Here is a 25073-nt window from a genome sequence, read left to right on the forward strand (position 1 = left end):
TCAAATACATGGCTTCCTTAGTCAACAAAAAATATTATAATCGATTCTTGAACATAATATGTAAAATGTATGAAATAAATACGAAGGAATTCAATAGCGATCATGGTACAAAATTTTGAATTACTTTTCTATCCTTCTCAACACCAAGCATCTTATCAAACATTGTTTTAGACAAAGTTTTGGAAAATAACTATGATATTATTACAAACAATTTAAACAGATTTGATAAGGTGTCTACTAAGGCAGTTACGTTTTTTTGTCCGGTGAAAATTTTCTTCGAACCCATGCAGTTATGGCTGGTCGTATCAAAAATGTATTTAGAAAACATTTTTCGGCATTAGGTAATCCGAGTTATCATACGTTAAAACGGATTCGATATTATTCATATTATGGGAGTTGTTGCGATTTTCCTGTTTTTCAAAAAATCTTCCCCATTTCGAACCAATTGTTTGGATTTTTCCCATAACTTACTCGACCGAGAATTTCCATTACTGTATTTTATTTATCATTTTGGACATGACTTGTCCAAAAATACGGCATTTATCGGGCCCATGAAAATGTGATATATATATATATGGGATTTTTAGAACAGAAAAGCAAACTATAAGAAATTTTCGTCTACAATAGGTAGTTTTTATTTGAAATTTACATAAAAGTGGTATTATTACAATTTTATATGTGTAATAGTATAAAATATTATAAATTACGATATGATTTCTTAAATTGCTTCTTGTTCGATCCAAATTACAAATACACGCATCTCCTGAAATTCGTAATGTGTTAGAGATTTGGCAACAGCGCGCGCCATAAGCCGTGTACTGCAATCTAAGAGTGGGACGGGCTATATTCACCCCTTCTCCCCATAGCTAGTAGAAATGGCATGAATGTCAGAAGTCTCTTGCTAGCATATATAACCTAATCTAATCCTCAATGTTCATACGCAAGGTTATTTCAAGACGTGTATCTACAAAAACAAATATGTATCTCAATAAAATGAAAACCTCAGGTGTAAATAATGATAATCAACATTCTTGTGAATTTCGGCCAAAATGAAATTGATGTTTAAAAAATCAGTAAGAGCAAATTTTTACCAAGCTTTGCTCTATGTATTTTTCCAAGAACATTTATACTCGAAACATAACGTCAGAAATGTTGACATCTCACAATCAATAACTGAAACAAATATTCCATTCTTTTGACGATTATCACAATTTACACATGAGGTCTTAAAATATTCTTCAACTTTACTGTAAGAAGCCATGGAAAATGAACTTCACGCACGCATCACCAAGACTTGTGCGTCACTCTGTGACATAACAAGACTTGTTGTAATAATGAGACCGTAGATATTTTTGCCAGTGGTAAAAACTTGTATAGAAAATATGTCATCATATTAATTAATGTTTTGGTAATAAAACTCCAAATTTTCTTGCAATGAGTCACTAAAGTTGGACTTCTGCTGGCATCTTGCTAAAGCTAGACACTATTACATTCCTTTGTAATCTTTTCTTCTGGCCACAATAAGGGGTCTATATGCTCTTTTATTGTATTGGTCTATTCCCAAGATATCTACCTATAAAAATAAGTTCACATTCCAAAAAAAATTCAAATAATGTTTGTTAGAAACCACTAAAAATGGACTTGGTGCATAATTTTTTAGACTTAATCATCACTTCGTGCTTATGTTTTTTTTTGCAACAAGACACATATCTGCGGTGGTATTGTATTTTGCATATAAAATAAATTTTATTTAAAAAAAAATAATAATTTACTTTCTTGGAAAAAGCTACTGAAAAGTAATTTAGTGCTGGTTGATCCTTCAGTTTGATACAACTTTGTGTTTAAGTTGGTTTTGCTGATGAAAGATCTGTATTAACTTATTCAGAATATTGCCCAATGTTTTCGCAAGAAGAAATAAAAACCAACATAGCAAATATTACTACAGGGTAAGTTATAAATGCTTTATAAGGTATACATATGGAAATGGAAATTATCTGGTGGATAATCCATGATTTTTTATTATCTGTGGCATCTGCTCGATAATTTTGGATAGTCTGGAATCAATATTAAAAAAAAATGATGCTAACTATGGATCTGTGATTTAAGTGTAAAAAAAAGTGTTTTTGTAATTGATTCCTAATTGCATAACTGCAACCAACTGCTAAAATTAATGGAGAAACTAAAATTGTTACACGTTTAATGAAAAAGTAATATTGCTGTTTATTTTATAAAAATTGATTTTTTTTGGGTTGGATAGGTATGAAAGTGTTTAAGTGAAAGTTGTTTTGAAACACAGGTTTGTAAATGGATATCTTGGAAAAGAAAGTAAATCCCAAACAATTTAAAAAAATTTTGAAGTGGAATGTACAGCCCTTTAGAGAATATGGACCCTGCATATCCTCAGATATGTGCACAAGTGATCTTCACGGGGAAACAAAAAAAAAAAGAGGTTGGAAATTTTGGCATTTTTAAAATTTGTTTTTGGCAAATAACTATAACATTTTTAAGATGGCGAACAGCATTGCGAAGGAGAGGGAAAGATGTACATATTAGTGAAAAAAATTGATTTAAGTAACCAAATCTAAAAATCTGATTGCGAAACCAATATCAAAAGAAATGAGATACATTAGGAGATTGCATTGATCTGCATGTGCATACCTGTGTATACTTACAGGATAAAACCTTATACGATAAATAACAATTTTTATTTAAAATCTACAGATTTGAAATAATAAGTTTTAATGAAAATTAAGTATTTTTTTGATTATAAATACAATTTTTCAGAAATGATCTTCAATTTTCTGTGGGAAGTAGACAGGTAAAAGGAGCCATTTTAGGGTAAAAGAGAACTTGAAAAAAATTATTTTTGAATTTAAGTTCTGATCCCCATTTCCTTAGTGGCATTCAAAACTTTTAAATCGTTAAAGAGATCATGGAAACAACTATTTGGCACTATTATAATGTGGGCTCAGTCTTGAATTAAAAAAATTACTGCCCTTAACAAAGACAAGTTACGGAAAACCTAAAAAAGAAACAATATTCTAGCAGTTATGAATCTTTTGTTTAATTAATTACACTCTAAAAAAAATGTGCCAAGTGTTTCAACAAAGTGATAACCACTTTAGTATGAAACATTTTTACATCATACTACTTACGAAGGTGATCTTATACTGGTGGTGGTCTCTTTCAGACTTGTATTTGGTTGCTTTTGAATGGTGAGTTCTTGCCCTTCAAAAGTGTTAAGGTACTGTATTTGCTGTGGAGATGGCACAGGCATCAAATTAGGTTCTTTAGGAGGTTGATTAGGTTGACCTGGGGGGGTTACTTGCTGCTGCTGTTGTTGCTGCTGCTGCTGTTGCTTTTGCTGAGCTAAAGACTGAAGTGTGCGGCAGAACATACCGTCAACTGCAAAATAACCACAATTTTAAAGACATCAACTAACAAAAAACAGTTATTATGAAATTCTGAATGTTCAAAGTATAAATACTAAAAACATTTATTTTTCACAAACATAATGAAATGTTAACACAAATGAAGCCCTTTAAATAAAAAAATAAATTATGCCATAAAGTTTGCATTATAATTTATAAAATATTTTAAAACTTATAGCTAAAATTCCTCTTCTTAGACAATCATAGATATATGAATGTGATTTGAACAGAATATAAAAAAAGAATCTGTGAATTATCAAACTGCTGGACAGAAAAATTAATAATCCCTTAACATAACCTTTGAAGCTTCAGTAAAACAGTTACTAAAGTACAAATACACTAAAAGTGAAGAGAAGAACTTTATGAACTTTCAGTTTTAGAAATAATAAAAAAAATGCATGGTACAGAACACACTGTCAAATGGCTAGTATACTATTCTGGAGATTAAAAACATAGCCACTCTAGGTGACATGACGTTACACATGGTCCAAATAGTAAGTAACCTGGAGTTACTCCAACAAGAGTTCAAATGCTTGGCAGTGCTGTCAAATGCTTGTGAAGAAACCTATATCACAACTAATCCCATACATGTTCTGTTAGGGAGAGATGATCTCATAAGCCAAGCTATGGTCACATAATAACTATAGTGCAGAAGTGTATCATGTTGACCATCATACTATATGCATGCACATCAAGGCGAGGTTATGGCTTCCTACCCGGTACTATAGTATGTGAGGAAAGGCACATCTAGAGGAGATTTTTGGGCCCAATATACAGGCTTTGTATTCTGTTTTGTTTGAATATCTTCAGAATTTTTATTCATATGAAAGTCCATAAAACACACAAGATAAACTATTTTCACACCACAAACCATTATTTCTTGGTTTTAACTATAAAATTACCGAAACACAAATTGTAAACAAAAAATGCTTAAATTAATATTATATATCATGCTTTATACACCCTTTTCTGATAAATAGGCAGTTTCAAGTGTTGCGTCACGTACCTAGGGTAGAACGAAAACAATTGCAAAATGCGTAGCAATTTATTTTATAAATAATACTGTCCTGTGCATTCGGACTGAATAACCAAAGACATGAAGATTCAAGCAAGTCACTTTCATGTTGATAAGCACAGCATGAAGATAAATTTATGTTATCATGTTTTTGCAATTCAATAATACTATCAATGAGCACTGTGTCAAAAAAAATTAAGATTCTAGATGTATAAAAAATTAATCAAATTTGTTTGTTGTGTTACAAATCTATGACAAACTGTGTGACATATTTAAAAATAGTGCCAACTTCAATGTTTTAAATGTAAATTGTGTGTTATATGTTTTCTGGTCAATATAATATTTGGAAGATTTTTAACAGTGGTTAATGTATAAAAAAAAATTACTTTTATAGTGGTTTAATGTAAAAACAAATTACCTTTATAAAATGGCATTACTTACCGGAAAATGTAAAACACAAGATTTCAATGCATTAAAGTAAGAACTGGCACTGTACAGGAAAAATAATACTTCCCCCCCCGCGAATTTTTGGTTTTCACCTGGTCAATGTATAAACAGAAGTCATTTGGCTTGTAACATTCTTCATTTCACCACATAAAAGAATCTAATAATAAGAAATGAAGGAATGATTTCAAAAGTATTAGTTTAACTACCAACCAAATATAGACACCATAAAGCCTGTCTATGATGCAATACACAATGCCATGTCTCTTATTGCATGACCCACGTAAGAGTCTTTGCCAAGCTGACAATGCAAAACCCAACATTGGTCTAATAGTTCTATAGGATGGTTGGTATTGTGCCAGTAATCAACTTCTTGAAATTAGTGGTCACATGACTTCGACCACATTGCCAACTATGCCTATGCTGCCTGCTCAGTGTTTCTTAAAGAATGGCATAGCAACTTATGCTCTCTATATCACACAATTCAGTGAAAGTTATTGTACATATTACAGACACCATGCATTATTAAGGTAGTATCTATAGGTACAAGCTTATGCCCTTTCAATACTCCTTTGTGTGCGCTACAGTTTTATTGCCCGGCAGTGTAATAATCATTAACTTCAGGTCAATATAGTTCACACCAGACAGACTGTGCTAAGAAAAATTTACTTACCATTTCTCTACATAAAAATTACACATTAATATAAAAATGTCTATAAATTTAATTGTACATGTGCTGAAAATTTTAGCTCTGATTTTTTTACAGAAAGCTAGTGAATTAGAATATTTTTAGAAGAACAGTCATAAATAAACAACAAAACCCAATATTATAAAACATTACTGATATAATTTACATTACATAAACATAAGGTAGCCCAATACCTGGCGGGTGTTGGCTTGGAACTGCTGTGTTAGCTGTTGGTGTTAAAGCTGAAAACTCGGAGCCATTATGTCCTTCTTTACGAGTAGCACTTGGTGACAAATGAGTGGACACAGGCGTCCCTGGGTTGCTAGCGTTCAATGGCCTATTAGAACCCGGTGAGTCCAAAGACGCACTGTGCAACCCAGTTGGGCTGGGTCCTGTAGAAACCAGGCGGCCAGAACTACTGTTAAAAGGCTGACGGTTTGGATCTGCCGGCGAGTTCAGCCCTGATGTAGCACATGGAGAAGGAAGAGACAAATTAGATGTTGGATTATTGGGAGAGCTGGGATTTGGGCTTGACATTGAGGTAGGAACACTTGCAGACCTTTGTGTTTGATGATAAGGAGGCGGAGGACCTTGAACACGAGGACCTGTACAGCCTGTAGATCTTGGTCCAGAAACATTTGACACAACATGCTGGCTTGTCATTCCTGTACTAGCAGGACTTCCTAAGCTCGGTCCACAGCTTGCACTACTCCCGATAACCATGTTAGAACTCGGTGTCTTCTTCTTACGATCTTCATAAAACTGAGTCTGCAGTTTTTGCCATTCGATTTGAGCAGCAACTGACGTCGGAGTCACAGAGCCTGGACCCCCCATCCCTGCCATAACCATGTTTTTTTGACTCATTAGTCCCCCGTTAGCCCCAAGTCCTGCCATATTCATAACTGAACCCATACCATGCACAAACATGTTTTCTTGAGCTTGGCAAATACCACTTCCATCTTGGATAGGTGACTGATGTTCTGGAAACAACATCTGCTGCATTTTCCGCAGTGTTGCTAGTTGTTCCTCTCGATGCTGTCTCTGTTGAGGAGTTAAATTCTCATCGGGAACTTTCACACCTGCCCAAAGAAAAAAACTACAACAGTTATAAGGATGTGGCAAACCTAGATATTTTTTTAAACACAAACAAACAACCAAAAATGCTTTTACAGATTACTCATAAAATTTTTGATTTTCTATGTACATACGAAGGAAAAATATACATAGTAATTTTATAAATAGCAACAAAATTATTACTGATATGAAATAAAGTCAACTACTTCTACAATAATGATGTTAAATATAGTATAAGTATTATTCATAGACTTTAAAATTATTACAAATGATTGTAGCATAGTGTCCAATTATTTTAGTTTTCTTTCAATCATTCATTATCAGAGCTTATAAATTAATCTCAAAGTGATATTATACATGTTGTTTAGAGCTTACCCTATTTACTCCCAAGAAAAAAGCTTACTCACCTATCGTTTACATACAAGTGGATAAATGCTACCTGGGAAGTGACTTCTTCTAAGACATGTGCCACACTTAAACATGCTGTGTGTGCTTTTTATCACATGTTCATAGGACATTTTCTACTAGTCCTAATTATTACTACCAAGTAAAAATTGTGATAAATTTTTTACATTTATATCTATCAATCTCTCTCTATCTATCTCTCCAACTCAATCTCTACATATCTCTTAACTATATTTATCGATCCATCTCTGTCTATTAAGTCACCAATGATAAAAAATCATCAACATGTACCACAAAAGAAAATAAATCTCAAGAAGCTTAGTCAGGCTAGTCAACTGGTGTTAGTATAGCCAAGTGTTCTGCTATGAAACTTTGCTTTATCCTCCCTGCAGAATTCACGAGTAGCCCACCTGCAGTGCTCATCTATTCGCTAGCTTGGTTGTGATGTGTTTGTCTCCCCCTCCTTCTTACTTTTCTCCTCTCCCCCCCTTCCCTTTTGCTGGCCAGGCAACACTAGCGTGCCTGGAGCGCTCTATGTTGTCGTCTGCTTGCAGGCAATTTGTCAAGAAGGACTGCTACGAACAGGTGATGGCTACCAGCTGAAGTTGTTTAGTTGCTAACGTGTATTTTCATGCATCTTGTCTCTTGGGGCGACTAGTCCATGAGACAATTGGCCACACTTTTAAAATTATGTTTTGGAATTATGAAGTCTGTTTGTCTGTTCAGTATTGCCTCGGCTTTGGATGGTTTTATTTTACGTTTAACTGTCCCCCTGATTTAATGGCAAGAATGATCCAATATGACAAATGTAGATCTATTTAATGCATGTTTGACATCGTCCGGGCCTGCGGCCCCTTTTGAGTCCGATATGCCACCGCCCAAACACCACCACCCTCCATTCAAACCTCCCGCTTACGCGTGCGTGCATATGTGTGTGTGTGTGTGTGTTGGTCGCCAGGCAAGAGGGCGCTGTAGAGCCAGTGCGCCGCACCCCTAAATATAATTAAATGCATCATTGTAAATTGCTTTTATTGTTTCCCGAGTGCGACGTGACCGCAGATCGGCCGGGAGGGTTTTTATGTACTTTTATTTAGAATTGTGTATTTAATTATAAGGACGTTTCCGGACATTCACGAAGCACACCGAAGGAAACCGAAGCCAGACAGTATTGAAATATATTCTTTAATAATTGTTATTTTTATTATCCTTTTTTAATATTCAGTAAATGTCACGTAAATTTTTAAGAACCTTTTTCATGTTGCTTTAGTTCCCCGTGGCACAGAATACCAACGGCAATTGTTTCGGCGGGAGGACACCATGTTAGGCTAGCAGAGCCCTGAGCTCTCCCCAGTCTTCCGACATCAACAACTGAGAGTAGACGCTTCAGCACTCCGGGGACCTCACCACTTGTTCATCTCTGCATAGTAATTCTGTTCGTCTTTAATTCTATTTAAAACTTTTTCGTTTAGTCCTCGGAGCTTCTCTCGGTCGGGTGACTACTTTAATAATTACATTGTGACCATTATCAGTCTTTTTCTTAAGCATTATACGTAAGTCGAGGTGTGACCACGTGGTTGGTCACTGCACTTAAACCGATTCGTGCAGTGGGCGTTTGTTACAGTTTAAATTGTGTGCGTGTGTAATCGAAGCTGGCCAAATAAATAAGGGCGTATAAATTTAAATGTCTATTCCTTTTTTTAATATATGTGTGACCATCTCGAGTGTGACGGCGTGTGGGACGCCTAAGAGCCCACGGCGTAGGGATTAGCGTGCCCGACGCTGAGCGGGCAGGTATTAGTACTAGGCTGGCTTCAGGGGGGAATTAAAATCACGTCTCACATGGGCGACGTCACGAACCTGGTAAAGTCTCTCATAGGTCCGTGCCCGTTGCACGGTGGCCCCCTAAATTCCGAGCATTCGCCGAAAACCCCCGTTTTATTAAAGATCAGAGGCCACAGCCCCGTATCATGTTATTAGTGGCTTAGTAGACACTTATGTTGATGTAATGCTTTATGTTGTATTCCTGTCTAATAGTGCTAATCATAGTTTATGTTTATTAAGTATAAATGCACTTTTGTAAAACTACTATATAATTTGGCTGTACCCTTGAGAACTTTTGGTGCCTGCATTAAAAGTAAACTGACAGGGACCTCATGAGTTTCCTTTTCTCGTACCTTTGTGCCATGTCCCTATTGTATTCAGGTGTTTGTGGAAGGGGGTGGCAGTACAAACTCTTTATCGGCAAGTACAAATAAACACAAATTTTATTTTATGTTGGTCTAGTGTGTGATCGACTACCATAAACAAATCTCACACTCCAACAACACCATGTATTTTATACTTGTTCCACAAAGTAATGCTGTTTATTTGCGCTGTTTTAAAGTAATGACAGCATGAATCAAGGCATGATTTGAAAAAGTGCAGTCATACATTCAACATAGCACCATTTTCTATTGAAGGAAACTTTCCATTTCTGTGTGTATACATTTGCAATGGCACTTGCATAACAATAAATCATAAAATGACAAAACAAAAAAGTTAGTTTCAAGTTTTCTTAATACTGTTACGAACGCTAGAGACCAGACCGCGGCGCGCACCGGGTTCGGAGCTGGCTGGCATTAGGCGCGTGTCACGTGGCTGCCACTGACTTAAGACATGCCACATGTTGCTAGCCAGATAACAAGGGTCATCACTACTCCTCTCCCCCCTCCGCTCCCCGCGCATCGTCCTGCCTCGACGCCGTTAGCTATCGCTGAGCGGCCTTGGGAATTCCACGGGCTGTCGCGTGAGCTAACGACGCCCTTCTCGACTGTTCGGGCATCGAGTCGGCCTGGGATGATGCAGCTCGTCATCAGCCCCTCTTGTCCCTTCGAGGACGCCCCTACGTACTTAAGCAGCCGCGACACCTGGCCTCCGCGACAGTTTCGAGCGAGTTCTGAGCAAGTTTCCGAGTGGATTTCGAGCGAAGGGCGGGGTATTGGTATAAGTTTTCAACTAGCAATAATCGCACCTCAGATAAACTTCATTGGTTACGATATTGCCACTGCGCAAAGCTAAAAGGCACAATGCAGAGTTTGACTGGGTGACAGAGTTCAACGACAGAGTTTGGCAATGGAGTTTGATGATGGAGTTCAGCGACAGGTGACGCGTGAGTCCCGCAAAAAGTCCCACGACGGCGAGTGCCACAAGTGCGGCGAGAGTTTGGTGACGGAGTTTTGGTGATCGAGTCCCGCGACTGAGTTCAGCGGTGAGTGCCGTGAGGAGTGCAAAACTGTGGAACTTGCAAACATTGAGTGACTTGATAACCATTTTCAAGTGTTAGTGATTTGTGTTTAGTGTAAATATTAGAGGTCAATAAAACTGTAATAAATCTTAATTGGGCTATCCATTACGAACCCAGATCTCCCCAAATTAATAAATAGTAACAACACAGTGAAACCCTGCATTTGCATTTTCCTGCAATTAACAATATTTTCTTCAGGTCCCAATTACTTGACATTAAATGTAATGCAATACTTTCCCTCAAATTACATCATGGAAATTACTTTCTTCCTGCTGTTCAAGTTTCATTTATGAAGTATGAACTGATTATTGAAGTGAAACTTCTTTGCTGAGGAGGCTATAATTTTAGAGTATTACGAAAATTCAGATTGAATGAGGGTAATTGTTAAGATACGTGGTAGGGTAACTGGGAGAGGAAGGGAATAGTTAAGTATGCGGTGGGGGAACCGGTAGAGGAGAATATGGTAGGGGAGGGGTAGAAATGACACAGCATACTTGCACACTCGCATACTGGCACACTTGATAAATACATACTTGCACTCTTGCATAATTTACTCTTGCATAATTTCACACTTGCATACTTTCACACTCGCATACCTGCACAATAGCATAATTTAACGCTCACATAATTGCATAAATTTTTTTAATCTGCAACCTCAGCCTATACCTAATAATATAATAAGCAAGAAGTTTCACTTCTGTCGCATGTGCACTAAATGCAAACTGTTTTTTTATTTAAGTGAAACTAGTTTAAGACATTCTTGCACAATATCATTTCCCATCTAATACGGTCAAATGTTTCGGTCCCACCATTTTCTCCATGAGATGTACAATGTACGTTATTATTTTGTATGTCAGAAGTTGCACAAAACTTTGTTTCCTGTAAAACAGATTTTTTTTTAAATTTTGAAATCCATTATTTGTTAGGAAATTACAGTTGACTTGCATAATAGAAATACAAATTATCCCTTGTGTAAATTATCTTTCAGACAAATTTTCAATTATCTGTTCCGTCGCCATTGTGTAGCGCGTATGAAAATGTAGCCAGTGTTGGATGGTATCATGCTTCGTTCAGTTGATGCCTGTATAGAATGTATGCATATAGTAAGAGTATCAATGTCTATAGCTTGCAGATCGCAAGCAGTGCGGGCACTCTCTCTTTCGCCGAGTAAACTTTATTTGATAGCCTGCACTTTTTCCTGATTAGTGTGTACTACGATGTCAATATTTATAGGTTGGTTCAGTTTCGGGTTACAGGTTTTGTTGTCAGTTTATTTTAGGTTAATACAAAACATATTTTGTTTTGTAATATCTATTTTCTTGTAATATGGTGTCAACTAAAAGTGAGATTAAATTGAAAATTAGACTATACATGTTTGAGATGTAAATTCTCGTTCAGAAAAGTTTTTAGCACCACCTCAAATTTTTGAACATTTTTATTCAACCAAACCTAAACTTAATACAAGTACAAATTAATTTTTTCAATAAGAAATGTAAACTTTTTGTTGTGTTCCTGTGTGATGTATTTTGGGCATGGATTGAATATTAATGGTATATTAGAGGCTAAAATACATTAATACATTTCTTTAATGTAAAGTATTTGTTGAATAAGAATTACATACTGTGAAATGAGGTACATATATATTAAATAAGTTTTAGAGTTTTCCCTCATTTTACACTTTTTTCTTTGTTCCCCCTGTAAAGTGTAAATAAGGGATTTTTCTGTAGCTATTCACTTCTTTTACTGCCTACTTACTTAAGCCAAATTAATATGGTACAATGATTTATATTATGCATAACTATCTCATATGTTCAAGCCTTCGGTGAATGTTTATATTATGAAATCCCACAAGTCAGCAGCAGCCATGGCGAGAAAGACCAGAAGATTTCAGGGCAAGTTTACTTTGTGCCCACCAGGATGCACTAGTGGCAATTCCTGTGATCAGCAATTCAAGTCGAGACATGCATTTAGTAAAATAACAGAGTAAAGAATTATGTTAACAAGGTTAAATAAAAATTCTTGAGAGAAAATGTAAATTTTATGCTTTTTTATGCTTATAGACTTGAAACAGAGCTCTATAAATGAAATAATTATTTTGTATGACAAAATTTTGTTAGTTCCTACTTAGTAGGAAGTGATTGTTATATGCCCAAGGCCTATTATTGTCATCAATGCATCCCGTGAATTTTTTAAAATACTATTTGTATTTTAGAATGTTTATTCTCAAAATATAATTTAAAAGTTAATAAAAATATTTTTTAAATGTATTTAAATGTAAAATATTAAAACTGTAAATGCAAAAATTGAAAATCAAAAGGGACTAAGTGCCAACAATATGAATCCACAGAAATAAAGGAAAATGTACAAAATACTTTGATTTCTTTATTTCATTGGAATAACGTAGTTAAATTTTAATAACAAAGCATTCTAACATTGTTGGCAATTAAATCATTAAAAATTTTCAAATCTCTTTAACTTATGCAACTGTTAAACCCTACAAGTAAAGAGTAAGATCCAAGTGCCATTGTAACTTAAAAAAGGGTGCAAATATTATGTGTCTGATAATGTAATTATTTATTGGGGTATAGAAATCAATGCAACACTTTAAAAGACATACATTAGGAAAAAAAAGTAATGAAACAGAAGTCATTCAGCTGTCATAGTTTTCCCTGCACAATTCTTCATTATAAGCTCTTGCTCCTATTTGGAAAAGTGGTGTGTTGAGGCGATTTCAGAAAGGTCAAAATCAGTACAACGAATTTGAATCCTTTCTAGAAAACAGTCATGCCTCTGTCCATTGTTCCATTGAATTGCATGTGTTCTTTGTCTACACCTGATCTTAATTAAACATATTTAAAGTCAGTCTAGATAAGATCAATGGCCTTGCATTCTTCCACAGCGAAGTCTTCATTACAGGGAAGATAGAAATGACCACTTATTATAAGCCTCTGTTCAAATATGTAACAAAACTGTATCTTAGGTGCAAGTATACTAGCAACAATTGACAATATAGTTGTAAATGAAGATAAAGTTTATTTAAGCCAACTGGAAGCCCAGCTCAATACCAAAATGTGATATTTAACTTTGAAAATCAGTGTTAGCCGTTTTATCAATGCTACATATGTATTCGAAAAAAAAAATCACAATCCTGGGTTAAGTTTCTTATTCTACCATATTTACTTGAATAACAAGCGCATAATTTTTCGTAAAATGTGAGTTGAAAAAGCAATGCACATGGCTTATTCAAAACTTGAAAACATTGCATGGCAATGCTGGATACCACAAGTTCTGTCAGGCTTCAACATTGGGTAATCTGCTGTTTCTTATCGGACAGGGACGAACACAGTTTGTGAGTGTGTGGATATGTGAGAAAGACATTGCAATGATTAATAATCAAAGAAGCTGAGAAAATAGTAAATTTTTCTGCTGGAAGAAAGTATGATGTCTCAGAAAGTTGTAAACGTAACTGAAAAAATATAAGATTTATTTTTTGAGTGATAGCCACATGAAAATAATATTTTATTTGAAAGGTAAGAATATTATGCATGCGATTCTTTGGCAATTTTCCCATTTATTTAGTTTATAATCATAACATAGCTTTAATTTAGTAATTTGTGGCCGAGATGTTAATGACGCTCTTTCCTCAGATCACAGTAAAAATATTACCTTTCACAGTTTATTCACAAATAAAATACTTTACTGTCTGATAACTTAAGAGATATGTATCTACATATAGTTTGTTACTGAAAATATTGATAGATTTAATAGCACACTTGCAAGAAAAAAGAACGTTAAAATAAAAAATAACTGGCATACATCAGTACCGGTGCAAAACTGTTTGTTTTACAGAAAATATGAATTGAAAGACTACTTATAATTTCTATAACTATATCAAGAATAAATATATAACAAAACCTTTAAAATGTGGTTACAAGTTCTGTTTTAAAAAGTTTGGTGGAATGCTTATTCTAAAAAGGAATATTTTAGGTTATGATCTAAATATTAGGGGTGTGAGGCTTATTCAACAGTGCTGCTTGTTCAGGAAAATACAGTAATAGCTTGCCCCGTCAGTAAAATAATATGGGATGGCACCCTCTTACTGATAAAAAATTTATTTCCAATGTTATGGCTCTTTGATGCAGTTTTATTGAGATTGATGACCTAACTGTCTAGGATGCATTGTTTCAGAGTACAAAACATGCACAATTTTCAGCAGCAATAATACAATACTTGAAAGTAGGCAATATTTTGTCTTTGCTTTAATTAAAAAAACCAATTCAACATGACACACACAATTTCCTTAACATACTGTACAAGTAATCCTACATTGTGTGGAAGATACCTTAAAATTCCAAAAGTAATCTTACGTTTATAAACATTATCACAAAACAATCTTACAAATAAAAACAATTTAGCGAAGATTGTACGTGTGTCCAAAAGAGCAGATAAAGTTACAAATTAACTTGATAGACTTATAATTTTTTGAGGCACAAGTGAATTATGCTTACATGCTGCTATCAGAAGCTCTGAAAGGATGTAAAAAAAATATTAAGCACTTTAGTGCAATAAAAACCTAATATTGAAATTTAATTATGTCATAGGCTAACAGCTGCTGTGGCATTTGTGCCAACTCCTATTTTTTTTTGGCAAAATTTGTTTTTCTGCCTGGTGTATATATTTTGCTAATCATAATGGTCTGGTAAGATTTTGCTATTGTAGAAAACTACCTTTATATGTATTTCCGGGGAATTTATACGTTTTGGCACTGTGTTTAAGAAAATGTTAAATTGGTAGTGTTTTTCTAGAGACGTGGAGAACTTTTCCCGGACGTTGATCAATTTTTTTTGTATTTGAACATATATTTGTAAGTTATATTTTTAGAGTTTATTTTAGTATTTATTGGCTAACAAAATGTTAGTAACAGATTTTTACAGTGTTTAAGTTGTGTAAAAGAGACTCTTTGTGGTGTATTTAAGGCGCTGACTATTTTCTTGGAGCGCGGCGTGACTGGGCACGATACACTGGCCGGTACTAAGCTGCATGTATAGTCGAGCACCGGCAGCCAAGGCAGCCGATTCGCGAAATGCGCAGAGGGGAAAGACAAATAGTTTTTCATGCAACTGTGGGTGTTCAAATACTTTGTGGTTGGCTTTACGTTTACGTCATGCCAAACTAAAGTGTGTAAGTACTTAAGAAATTACCAGGATTTTTGAGCCGCGTGAAGTGTTTTTTGCGCTGTACTTGTGGAACAGCTGATGTGCATCAATACTGGACTGGCTAATGCCTGTTGCTGCAGAAAGGAGTGTGGTTTATAGAATCGTGCCTTGTTCCTTCAGCACTGGATTTTGCAAGTAAGTCATATCGGACCAGCTCCTGTGCCCAAATCCCGATAATACGTTTTTGAGAGCACTGTATACAATGGCAAAATGGCTTTTGAGTGCCACAAAAATTTGTGATGCTTGCAAGGTACACCATTAAATTTTTAGGGAACTACCACTACAAGATACTTTTCCTGGTAGGAACTTATGTTGAAGTGTCAGAACGTTAATGGGTGATAATTGTGGAAAAAAGACTCATACCCTTTGGTCCTAGCGCACATATTCATGACTGAAGTTTGAAGAGTACGATAGTAGCTGCTGCTGAGAACTGGAATTGTTTTTTAAAGAAAATATTTTTATGAAAATCCCTTCTTTTTTTAAGAAAAAGTCTGGGCTAAGATTTTCTTATATTCTATTTATGAACATTTTATATAGTGATTTGTTGATGTAAATTTCGGTAGCCTTTCCTTTTGTCAATATGGAACATAATTTTTAATGAAATTTTCAATAGGAGAATGTATGAAGTAATTCATGAGGAGGTTCTGAAAATTTATCAGAATTTTATATATGCTTTTTATAAGTTTAGAATTTAGTGAAATTTTAGCACTGTAGATGTGGAATAAATGCTAAAGACTTTATTGGAAGCATAAACATAAAACTGCCAGGCTCACAAGTCATTATACCGGATATGTTAAAAGCTGTGTGTTGGAAACAATTGTTCATATTTTGTGGAGCAGATAAATTTCCCTGTAATCTATTTAATCTTTTATTGATATTGTTACTCCTTGCACTCTGTGTGTTTACGAGATCTGCTGTTCTGTTGGAATTTGAATGCTGCTTGCACCTGCATCCTTTTTAGGGGAAATAGACACAATTTAGTGAGAGATGCGCAGAAATAAAATAACTTTAAATAATGATTATGTGTCTGACAAGACTCTTGGTATGGTGTGGAAGTTGTTGGTTTTGGCCCATTTGAAGGGAAAAGAAGACACTACCAAGATAAAACCTGTAAAATCCTAAAACGTCAAATAAGGTATAAACACCAGGAATATAAAACACTCAACAATTCTATTGACGTCGACCGGGGCTACGCCCTCCCTAAGCCCGATGTGCCTCACGCCGTCGCCACCCCTCTCCTCCCACCACCACCCTCTATTCAAACCTCCCGCCCCGTGTGTGTGTGTGTTGGGCACCCGGCAAGAGGCGGTGCTAGAGTCGGTGCGACAACCCCTTTCTTTTATTAAAATAAACATAATGTATAAACCTTTTTATGTAATAAAATATCCCTAATTGTCACGCCTCAAGTTTTAGTAAGTAAGGACGGCGCAGCGCCCCATGCGGGCATCCGCAAAACTGCCCGCCAATAGTTTTTAAACTTTATTAAGAAATAACACCATAACTAAAGGTTGTTAATTATAAATAAGTGTACTTAAATTGTTTGTTTTTTAAATAATATTTGTTTGATTAAGTATGTTACCGGACGGCTACCTGGTAACATAACGGGAACTTAACGCTTCCCGGCGGCCATGATGCCCTGGTCTCGTCAGTCTGTTTCCGTTCGCCGCCTGGAGTAGGAGCGGCCCGCGCACCTCGTCGACTTAATCTCTTTCGTTCAATGATCCATTAGTTTCCGTCGCATCTTTAAATAAATCTAAAACCTTATAACTTCTTCGAGGCCTGCTCCAGGTGGTAGACTCTTTTGCCTAAATATTTGTTTTCCGTTTACGGATATTTCGTACGCGTAATACGTGATTGACTCTCGAGGCCAGGCCACGCGGTGACCTGGTCAGCCTATAAACTGGTTATCGCCCACAACGGTGTTTTATTTGGTACTTTACGTAAAACTCTTTTAACATTTTTGTAACGTGCCGTGTAATAAAATCGCTGGTAATAAAATCACTAGCTCAGAATGTGTGGTTCAGTGGTCACGTGTATAATTCCCTGAGTTCCGAGGCGTGTGGGACGCCTCAAGAGCCCACGAACACGACGCACGAGGGGGGGAAATTAGCCTAGCCCCACACGGGTCACATCACGACCCTGAGCCGAGAGTTCGTAGCCGGGTCCACGTGCCCTTCCATGTGGTGGCAACCAAATTACTCCTTTTTCGTCATTCCGAAAACCCCCCCCTACGACACTATGTTATTTACATTTAATTTTCCTAGACTTCAGTGACTTTCTGGGTGCTTTCCTCACTTTCCACGAATTTCATCTTTCCTCCAAAATTTCTTTGATTTTCCAAAGTAAGGAACCCTTACACGAAAATGGTCGTTAAATTCTATGGCTGATGTGACAATACCAAATCAATATTTTTTTTTGTGCATGAGAACCTTGTCCATCATATCACAAAACGTGACTTTTGGATGAAGCTAGGCTGCATATTGAGGCTTCTAGAAGGGCACCATAAAGAATTATGAAACAATCAAGAATAAAGTTAAAAGAAATAGAAAGATAAATTCAACAAGGTGTTGATAGGCCAATAATTGACAATGTTAAAATAATTAATAACAAACCAAGGATTGTGCTTGACCAAAAAAATGCTCTACCTAGCAATAAATACCAATAGTTAAGGACAAAGCAGATAAAAAAGAGTTAAACAACCATTTTAAAATAGTGGCCATGAAAGATAGACATACTGATATAAACCTTGACACATTAATATTGATTTACTGTTTTTTGGAACATTAGAAAAGTTAATAGAAGTTTTATTCACACAATTCTGCAAATAAAGTACCTACACAGAAATAACATTTAGCTATATAGAGATGCAAAGATGTATCCAAATATGTTTTTATGATATTATAATCCTTTCAGACAGACATTTCAATTTTCACGGTCACATCACCTTATCAATTTGAATAACAATGCAATATAAAACACTACTAACATCTCAGGCAGAAGAAATGGGGATAGATTATTCACGACTTTCAAGGCAGCAATTGTAAAGCTATGGACATAAAAGTTATTTCACATTGCCAGACACAAAGATAAAGAGTTTTATATATATATATATATATATATATATATATATATATATATATATATATGTATGTATATTATGTATATTATTTGCGCTTAGTTATTAACATAATTAGTATTTAACTAAACCAAATTAATGTGACAAAGACTTCTAAAATTATTTTGGATAAAATTCATCAATGCTCATTCTATTCAACTTAATATATCAGGTAAATAAACTGAGAATATTTTGAAAATTGTGAAAACATTTTATAAAAAAACTCTCATAAAATTTTGCAAATACACAGAAATAAACTGTTAAAAAAATAACTGTAGCTTTAAAACTCACATGAGCAATTTTCCAGTTCAACATTTCTTCAAATGTAGCAGTATACACTGCATGGTTACAAAATAATCCTGTCAAAAGACTTATATCCCAGTAAATCAATACTGACAGTCGAATTAGCAAACTTTGTAACTCCCTGAATGCCAATTTTACAGGCGAGAGAAAAAAGAAAAACTTGAAACTCCATCCTTACTACTAGTTGCAAACAAATTGCTATCTCTTAACTCCTAGTTCTACTTTTCACTAAGAATATTAATAATATGTACTAATATAAACACACACTTATGACTGCACTTATGACCATTTACATATGTTAAAGAAGTTTGCTGAATTGCATTAAAAATACATTCTGGGTTATAACACTTGAAGAGAACATGCAGAAAATCATTGCAAGGAACTTAATACAAAAATGTAAAATCTGACAAAATTGGAGTAACAATGTTGTTAATTCTTCATGTAAAGAAACACAAAATACCTGTCAGAGATGGCTGTGGATTCACGATTGGACTACCAACCACTTCTGGTCCACCAGCAGGTAGCATGCTCGCACTGTTTGAAGCCATATTGGGACTGTGATGACCCATTCCACTTGGAAGCAGGTGATTGGTGTTTGGCGAGCCAGACATAAGGCAAGGGCTTTCCAATCCAGTACTTTTCCCGGGTCCACCTGGTACCATTGAACTCGAAACAGGACAACCAGGTAGCACATTATTGGGACATGGCTGCATCATAGGATTTCCTGTGGAGCCAAGGCTGTTCATTATGTTGTTTCCCTGTAAATATATATACCATTATGAAGTAAGATACAAAATGGTGACTTTTATGTAAAATTAAATTGTTTAAGTGCATTTTTTTATTAAAGTTATATAACGTTTTCTTTAAAAGTCATAATAAGTAATCCAAAAATATACAAAATAGAACACTAAAAAACCTTTAAACAATTTTTAAAAAATTTAACTTATCATGCATAATAAATCTTGACATGATTAGGAAAGGAAGAGCTTCTATGACATTCAAAGCACTAAAATAAAAACTTGCCTGGTTCCACATTCCTATGCTATTTATGAGGTTATTATTAGGTCCCATTTCATTTGAGCCACTCATTCCAATTGAGTTAATTCCTTTCATTATGCTTGGAGAACCTTTTTGTTTTATTTGAGCCAGACTATTTAGCCACTGGGCAGGGTTCTGACGGTTGAACTGATTAACTTTCAGAGGATGTTTCTGGAAAAAAAAACAATTTTGTCATAAACATGATCAACTAAGACATAAACATCATATGAGTTACATGCACACATATGAAGACACATGCATGGTTCCTAGACAAAACAGTATTTTTGCAGATGCAATATGAACTTTTAGTAAAAAAAATTTATAGCAACACCAAAAAACAACATTATAGCAACAAAATAATAATAGGCAATAGATAAAACCATATAAACATGGATTATCAATACCACTTATTTTGTTAACAGTTTTGATTCCAACTGCAAACCCCCCATCCCCCGGTCAATGTTCTCATTTATAGCTATCAAGTTTTGTATTATTCTTGGCTAGTTTTGTATTATTCTTGGCTAGTTTTTTTTTATAATTCTTGGCTAATTTTCTATCATTTTGTAAATGTAAAAGCCTAGAAGCAAGCATTTATTGAAATTTCTTATCTTCTAATCTTAGAAGAAAAAAAAGTTTTGTTAATGTCTCGTAACTTTTCAATATTAGGACAGTTTAGAATGTCAACACACTTTAATAAATTTAGTTTTTTAATGATTATAAGTACTGCTCGATGAAATGTTTTTTTCACATAAATATTGAAAAATGTTTTAGGTTTTTCATTACATTAAAACTAGTCATGGGCTTATTTATACAGTATTTCATAGATTTATTTAAAATGGGTTCTCGTCTAAACAAACTTAAACACAAACTTGTACTGAATTTACAGCAAGCAAGAAGACCATTTTCAATGGCTTGTTGTAAAAAGATACATTATTTCATTGTTATAATATTAACTTATTTAAATAATCTTATAAAATGATACCACAGAAAGGCTTCATGACTTAATACTGAATGACGCTAACATTTCAGTGACATTCATTCATGAAGTTAGTTTACAGTAGCTTCTTATGAGAAAATCAATAGCAATTTTACACAGATATGAATATTTTTGTAAAAAAAAAAACAGTATTATAGAAGTACAAATATGTTTTCTTGGTGTGGCTAGACGAGAACATAAATAGTACTGCCTAGCTTTCAGCTTTCAGCAAGCTGCCAGTATGACTAAGACTTCCTCTGAGAAATGGCTGGGCAGTTATGTGCATCTCGTGCCAGAATACATGCACTTGGAAAACATACCTAGTATACCTGGATGACATTATTTTGGTGGGAAATACAGAGAAGGAACATTTGCGAAATCTTCAGAATGTATCAACAGGCTTTGCCATGCCCATCTTAAGTTAAAGTCCTAAGAAGTGCCTCCTGTTCTAGCATGAAGTAACATTCATGGGACATACTGTATCGCAGGATGGAGTGTGAACAGATCCCGAGAAGATCCGTTTAATTAAGGAGTGGCCTCAACCTAAGGATAAAAATGAAGTAAGGAGTTTCTTGGGACTCTGTACCTACTATATGCAGTTTGTGCCTGGGTTCTCAATAATCACAAAACCATTGCATCAGCTGACCGAGTACAAGAGACAATTCATATGGACTTCAGCATGTGAAACTGCCTTTCAAGACCTAAAGGAATCCCTGTGTACTAAACCTATACTTGCCTACCCTTGTCAACATGGAGAGTATATCCTCAACACAGATGCAAGCGGAGATGGGTTGGGTGCTGTACTTTACTAGGTTCAAGATGGAAATGAATGAGTAATAGCATACTACAGCAAAGTTTTATCTAAGCCTGGTAGCAACTATTGCCTCACAAACGAGAACTCATAGCTGTAGTTAAGTCTCTGGAGCTTTCCCACAAATATGTATATGGGGAAAAATTCCTTTTACACACTGAACATGCTGCACTTAAGTGGCTGCTACAGTTCAAGAATACAGAGGGACAACTTGCTAGGTGGATTGAACAGATCCAACGGTACAATTTTCGGATAGAACACAGGAAATTCACAGCAATGTCGATGCCCTCTCCCGAAGACTTTGCAAGGTTGACTGTAACCATTCCAAAAGGGCGGAGAAAAATGTGGAAATCAAAGATGTTTTGCAAACAATGATAACTAACGGTGAAGATAAATGGGATAACGCCAGCTTGAAAGCAGCGTAGCGGCAAGATCCTGACCTGGCACCTAGTATAAGCTCGCTAGAGAATGGTACTGGACGTCCAATATGGCATGAGAACTCCAGTGACAGAAGGGCTGTGAAAGCTTTCTGGGCACAGAGGGATTCCTTGAGGATGGTGAATGGGCTGCTAATGAGGGTATGGGAGAGTCCAAATGGAAAAGTAGTTACCATGATACTACTCCTTCCAACAAGCCTTGTGGCAGAGGTGTTGAAAGAAATTCATGATAGTACCTCTGGTGGTCATCTAGGGGTGAACAAAACTCTAGCCAAGATCCGTCAATGCTACTATGGTTTGGGGTGTCGCCAGGATGTGGAGGCTTGGTGTAACGCGAAGCATGCTCGGCTGAAAAGGGGCCACAACACCGGAGTTATGGGAAAATGAGGGCCTACAATGTAGAGGCCCCTTTTGAGACGATAGCCATCAACATTGCTAGAGCATTTTCGAAGACTAAAGATGGTAACCCGTATATTCTGGTAGAAATGGATTACTTCAGTAAGTGGCCAGAGGCTTATGCACTTCCTAACCAAGAAGCCACTACCATTGCAGACGCAATAGTCAACAACTTAATTTGCTGATTTGGGGTACCAATGGAGCTTTACTCAGACCAAGGCCGCAATTTCAAGTCAACAATATTTCAGGAGGTGTGTCGCGGTTGTTGGGAATAAATAAAACCAGGACTACAGCCCTACATCCTCAGTCCGATGGCATGGTAGAGAGGTTAAACAGGATTGAGATCAAAACAACCAGTTGTTCTGATGGCATATATGTTTGCGATCCACGACTCCACTGGGCAGAACCCTGCGAGAATTGTGTTTGGACAGGAGTTCAGGCTGCCTGTGACGTCAAGTTCGGTCGGCCTCGCAGGTCGCCGACGAGTGAGCACCACTGATTATGTAAATCGTCTAGAGGAGCTAATGGTGCTAATACATGAAGAAGCCCAAAAATTTTGACTAGCGATGAATCGAATGAAGATGAGATACGACCTGAAGGCTAATTCAACCATATTTCAGGTGGCTGTACCACCTGCAACGAAGAAAGGGCAGGTGCCCTAAGCTGTAAGCAGCGTGGAAGGCCCATATTAAGATTTGAAATAGCTAAATGATGTGGTCTACCGAATCCAGAGTGTAAAGAGGGGACGGATGAAAGTGGTACATTTGGACAGTTGAGGGAATATGCCAGAGGGAATGTGTTACCTGTTCGGGACGAACAGATTTAAAGAGAGGGCAGTGTTACGAATGCAGACAGGACCACGGCGCAAGTCAGGTTCGGAGCTGGCTGGCGGCCCCACATGGTCACTGAAGTCACGGGCCATCCACTGGTGTAAGGCATGCCACACGTACTTGCCCAGATTACAAGGGCCCTCGCCCCTTCCGCTCAGGCAATTGTCAATGACCATTTTAGCGGCCTGGGAATTCTCCGGGTTTCCCGAGTCCACCGTGCAGAGTGGCGCAAATAAACACAGTCTTTCTTGATGTTTCAGGCATCAGGTTGGCCCAGGATTACGCAACTCGTCCCAGGCTCTTGTCTGTTCGAGAAGTGCCCCACAGGTACATAAGCAGCGACACAGGCCTCTGTGGCAGTTCCGAGAGTTTGGAGAGTTCCGTGAGCGAAAGGAAGTGCGACATCGGTGAAGAGGGTGAGAAAGCCCCTCGAGAGTGGCGTGACGCGGAGCGATGGAATCAAGAAAGTGCAACTTAATGGCGAAAGGCTGTGTGTGTGTGTGTGGACAGGCACGAGGCAAGGGCGAACCACTGTTAAGCCTAGCTTCAGTGAGGTGTTCGAACTGTGGAACTTGATAGACATTGAGTGACTTGCAAATAAACATTTTTAAGTGCAAGTTATTTTTGATCAGACATTTTTAAGTACAATTGTTTATTAGTAATGTAAATGTTAGTAATTAAGAAAACTGTAATAAAAATTAATTGGACTATCTCTTACGAACCCAGTTCTCCCCACATTAGTTTATAACAATACTAAAATGAGTGCAATATTTTATGTACATGCCAAATATTAACAAGCAAAAAACAAAACTTTTTGTACCTCTAAATATTTTTTCGTTCCTGGCTGTGCACAATGGTATGCAATGATGGTAGGGAATTGTCCTTGGAAAACTGCATCAGCCGACTTGTTGGCCAACGTCGTGGAGAACACAAATATCTGGCTCTGCTGCTGCATGTACTGAGCTTCCATTGTCCCTGGTTGTTTGTTGATCACATTGCTCGGTAAAGGTTGAATGCCACTCGGTGGTTGGCCAGACGTTGTGGACAATGACATGTTCAGGGACCCAGGAACCTCGCACTGATCTAATAATTACATAAAAATCCAGAATTAGTACTAAATAACAAAAGCATCTTATTGAAAATAATATAACATGATCTTGTCATTATTACCTGTCAGTTCACTGGCTCCATTCCCATTCAACTCGTGCTTTATAGACACAGATGACTTGTCATTTGCTTTGTCATCTTCAGATTTTGCCACTGAAACAAATATTTTCTTTTAGTACCAGACAACTTACAAAATAAAATAACTATATACTTCACAGATTTATTATTAGTGAATTTGATCATATTCTTTGTAATACATATTGTAATGTTGCAGAACCCTGCCCTCCTAATTAAATAATTTTTCTTTTAAACTATTTTCATGAATGTAAATATTTCTTAAAAAGTCTTTCTAATGATATTTTACCGTTTGTTATATATTTTAGGGTTGATATTTTTCACTTGCTGTGTTTTAAGAAGGTATTGATTATTTTATTAGACATTTTCTGTCATTAGTAATTTTTATGTAATTATTCACAAATGAGCCGTTGTACTAGATTTTTACCT

General features: G+C 36.1%; 1 protein-coding gene and 1 pseudogene across 3 annotated transcripts in view; both read right to left on the reverse strand.

The window, feature by feature from the left end:
- The window catches only part of LOC134529490 (protein BCL9 homolog), an 80146-nt gene that overhangs the window by 18373 nt on the left and 36700 nt on the right, over window positions 1-25073 (reverse strand). For all 3 annotated transcript variants that reach the window (XM_063363629.1, XM_063363628.1, XM_063363630.1), the window contains exons 3-8: window positions 24633-24722; window positions 24283-24545; window positions 19998-20183; window positions 19435-19732; window positions 5773-6657; window positions 3156-3405 (exon numbers count right to left, since the gene is read on the reverse strand). In XM_063363629.1, the coding sequence (XP_063219699.1) occupies window positions 3156-3405; window positions 5773-6657; window positions 19435-19732; window positions 19998-20183; window positions 24283-24545; window positions 24633-24722 (1972 nt within the window). The remainder of the gene's footprint in view (window positions 1-3155; window positions 3406-5772; window positions 6658-19434; window positions 19733-19997; window positions 20184-24282; window positions 24546-24632; window positions 24723-25073) is intronic.
- On the reverse strand, window positions 10029-10112 carry LOC134529969 (U4 spliceosomal RNA; annotated as a pseudogene).

This window comes from Bacillus rossius, chromosome 2 (genome assembly GCF_032445375.1).
Source record: "Bacillus rossius redtenbacheri isolate Brsri chromosome 2, Brsri_v3, whole genome shotgun sequence".
NCBI lineage: Eukaryota > Metazoa > Arthropoda > Insecta > Phasmatodea > Bacillidae > Bacillus > Bacillus rossius.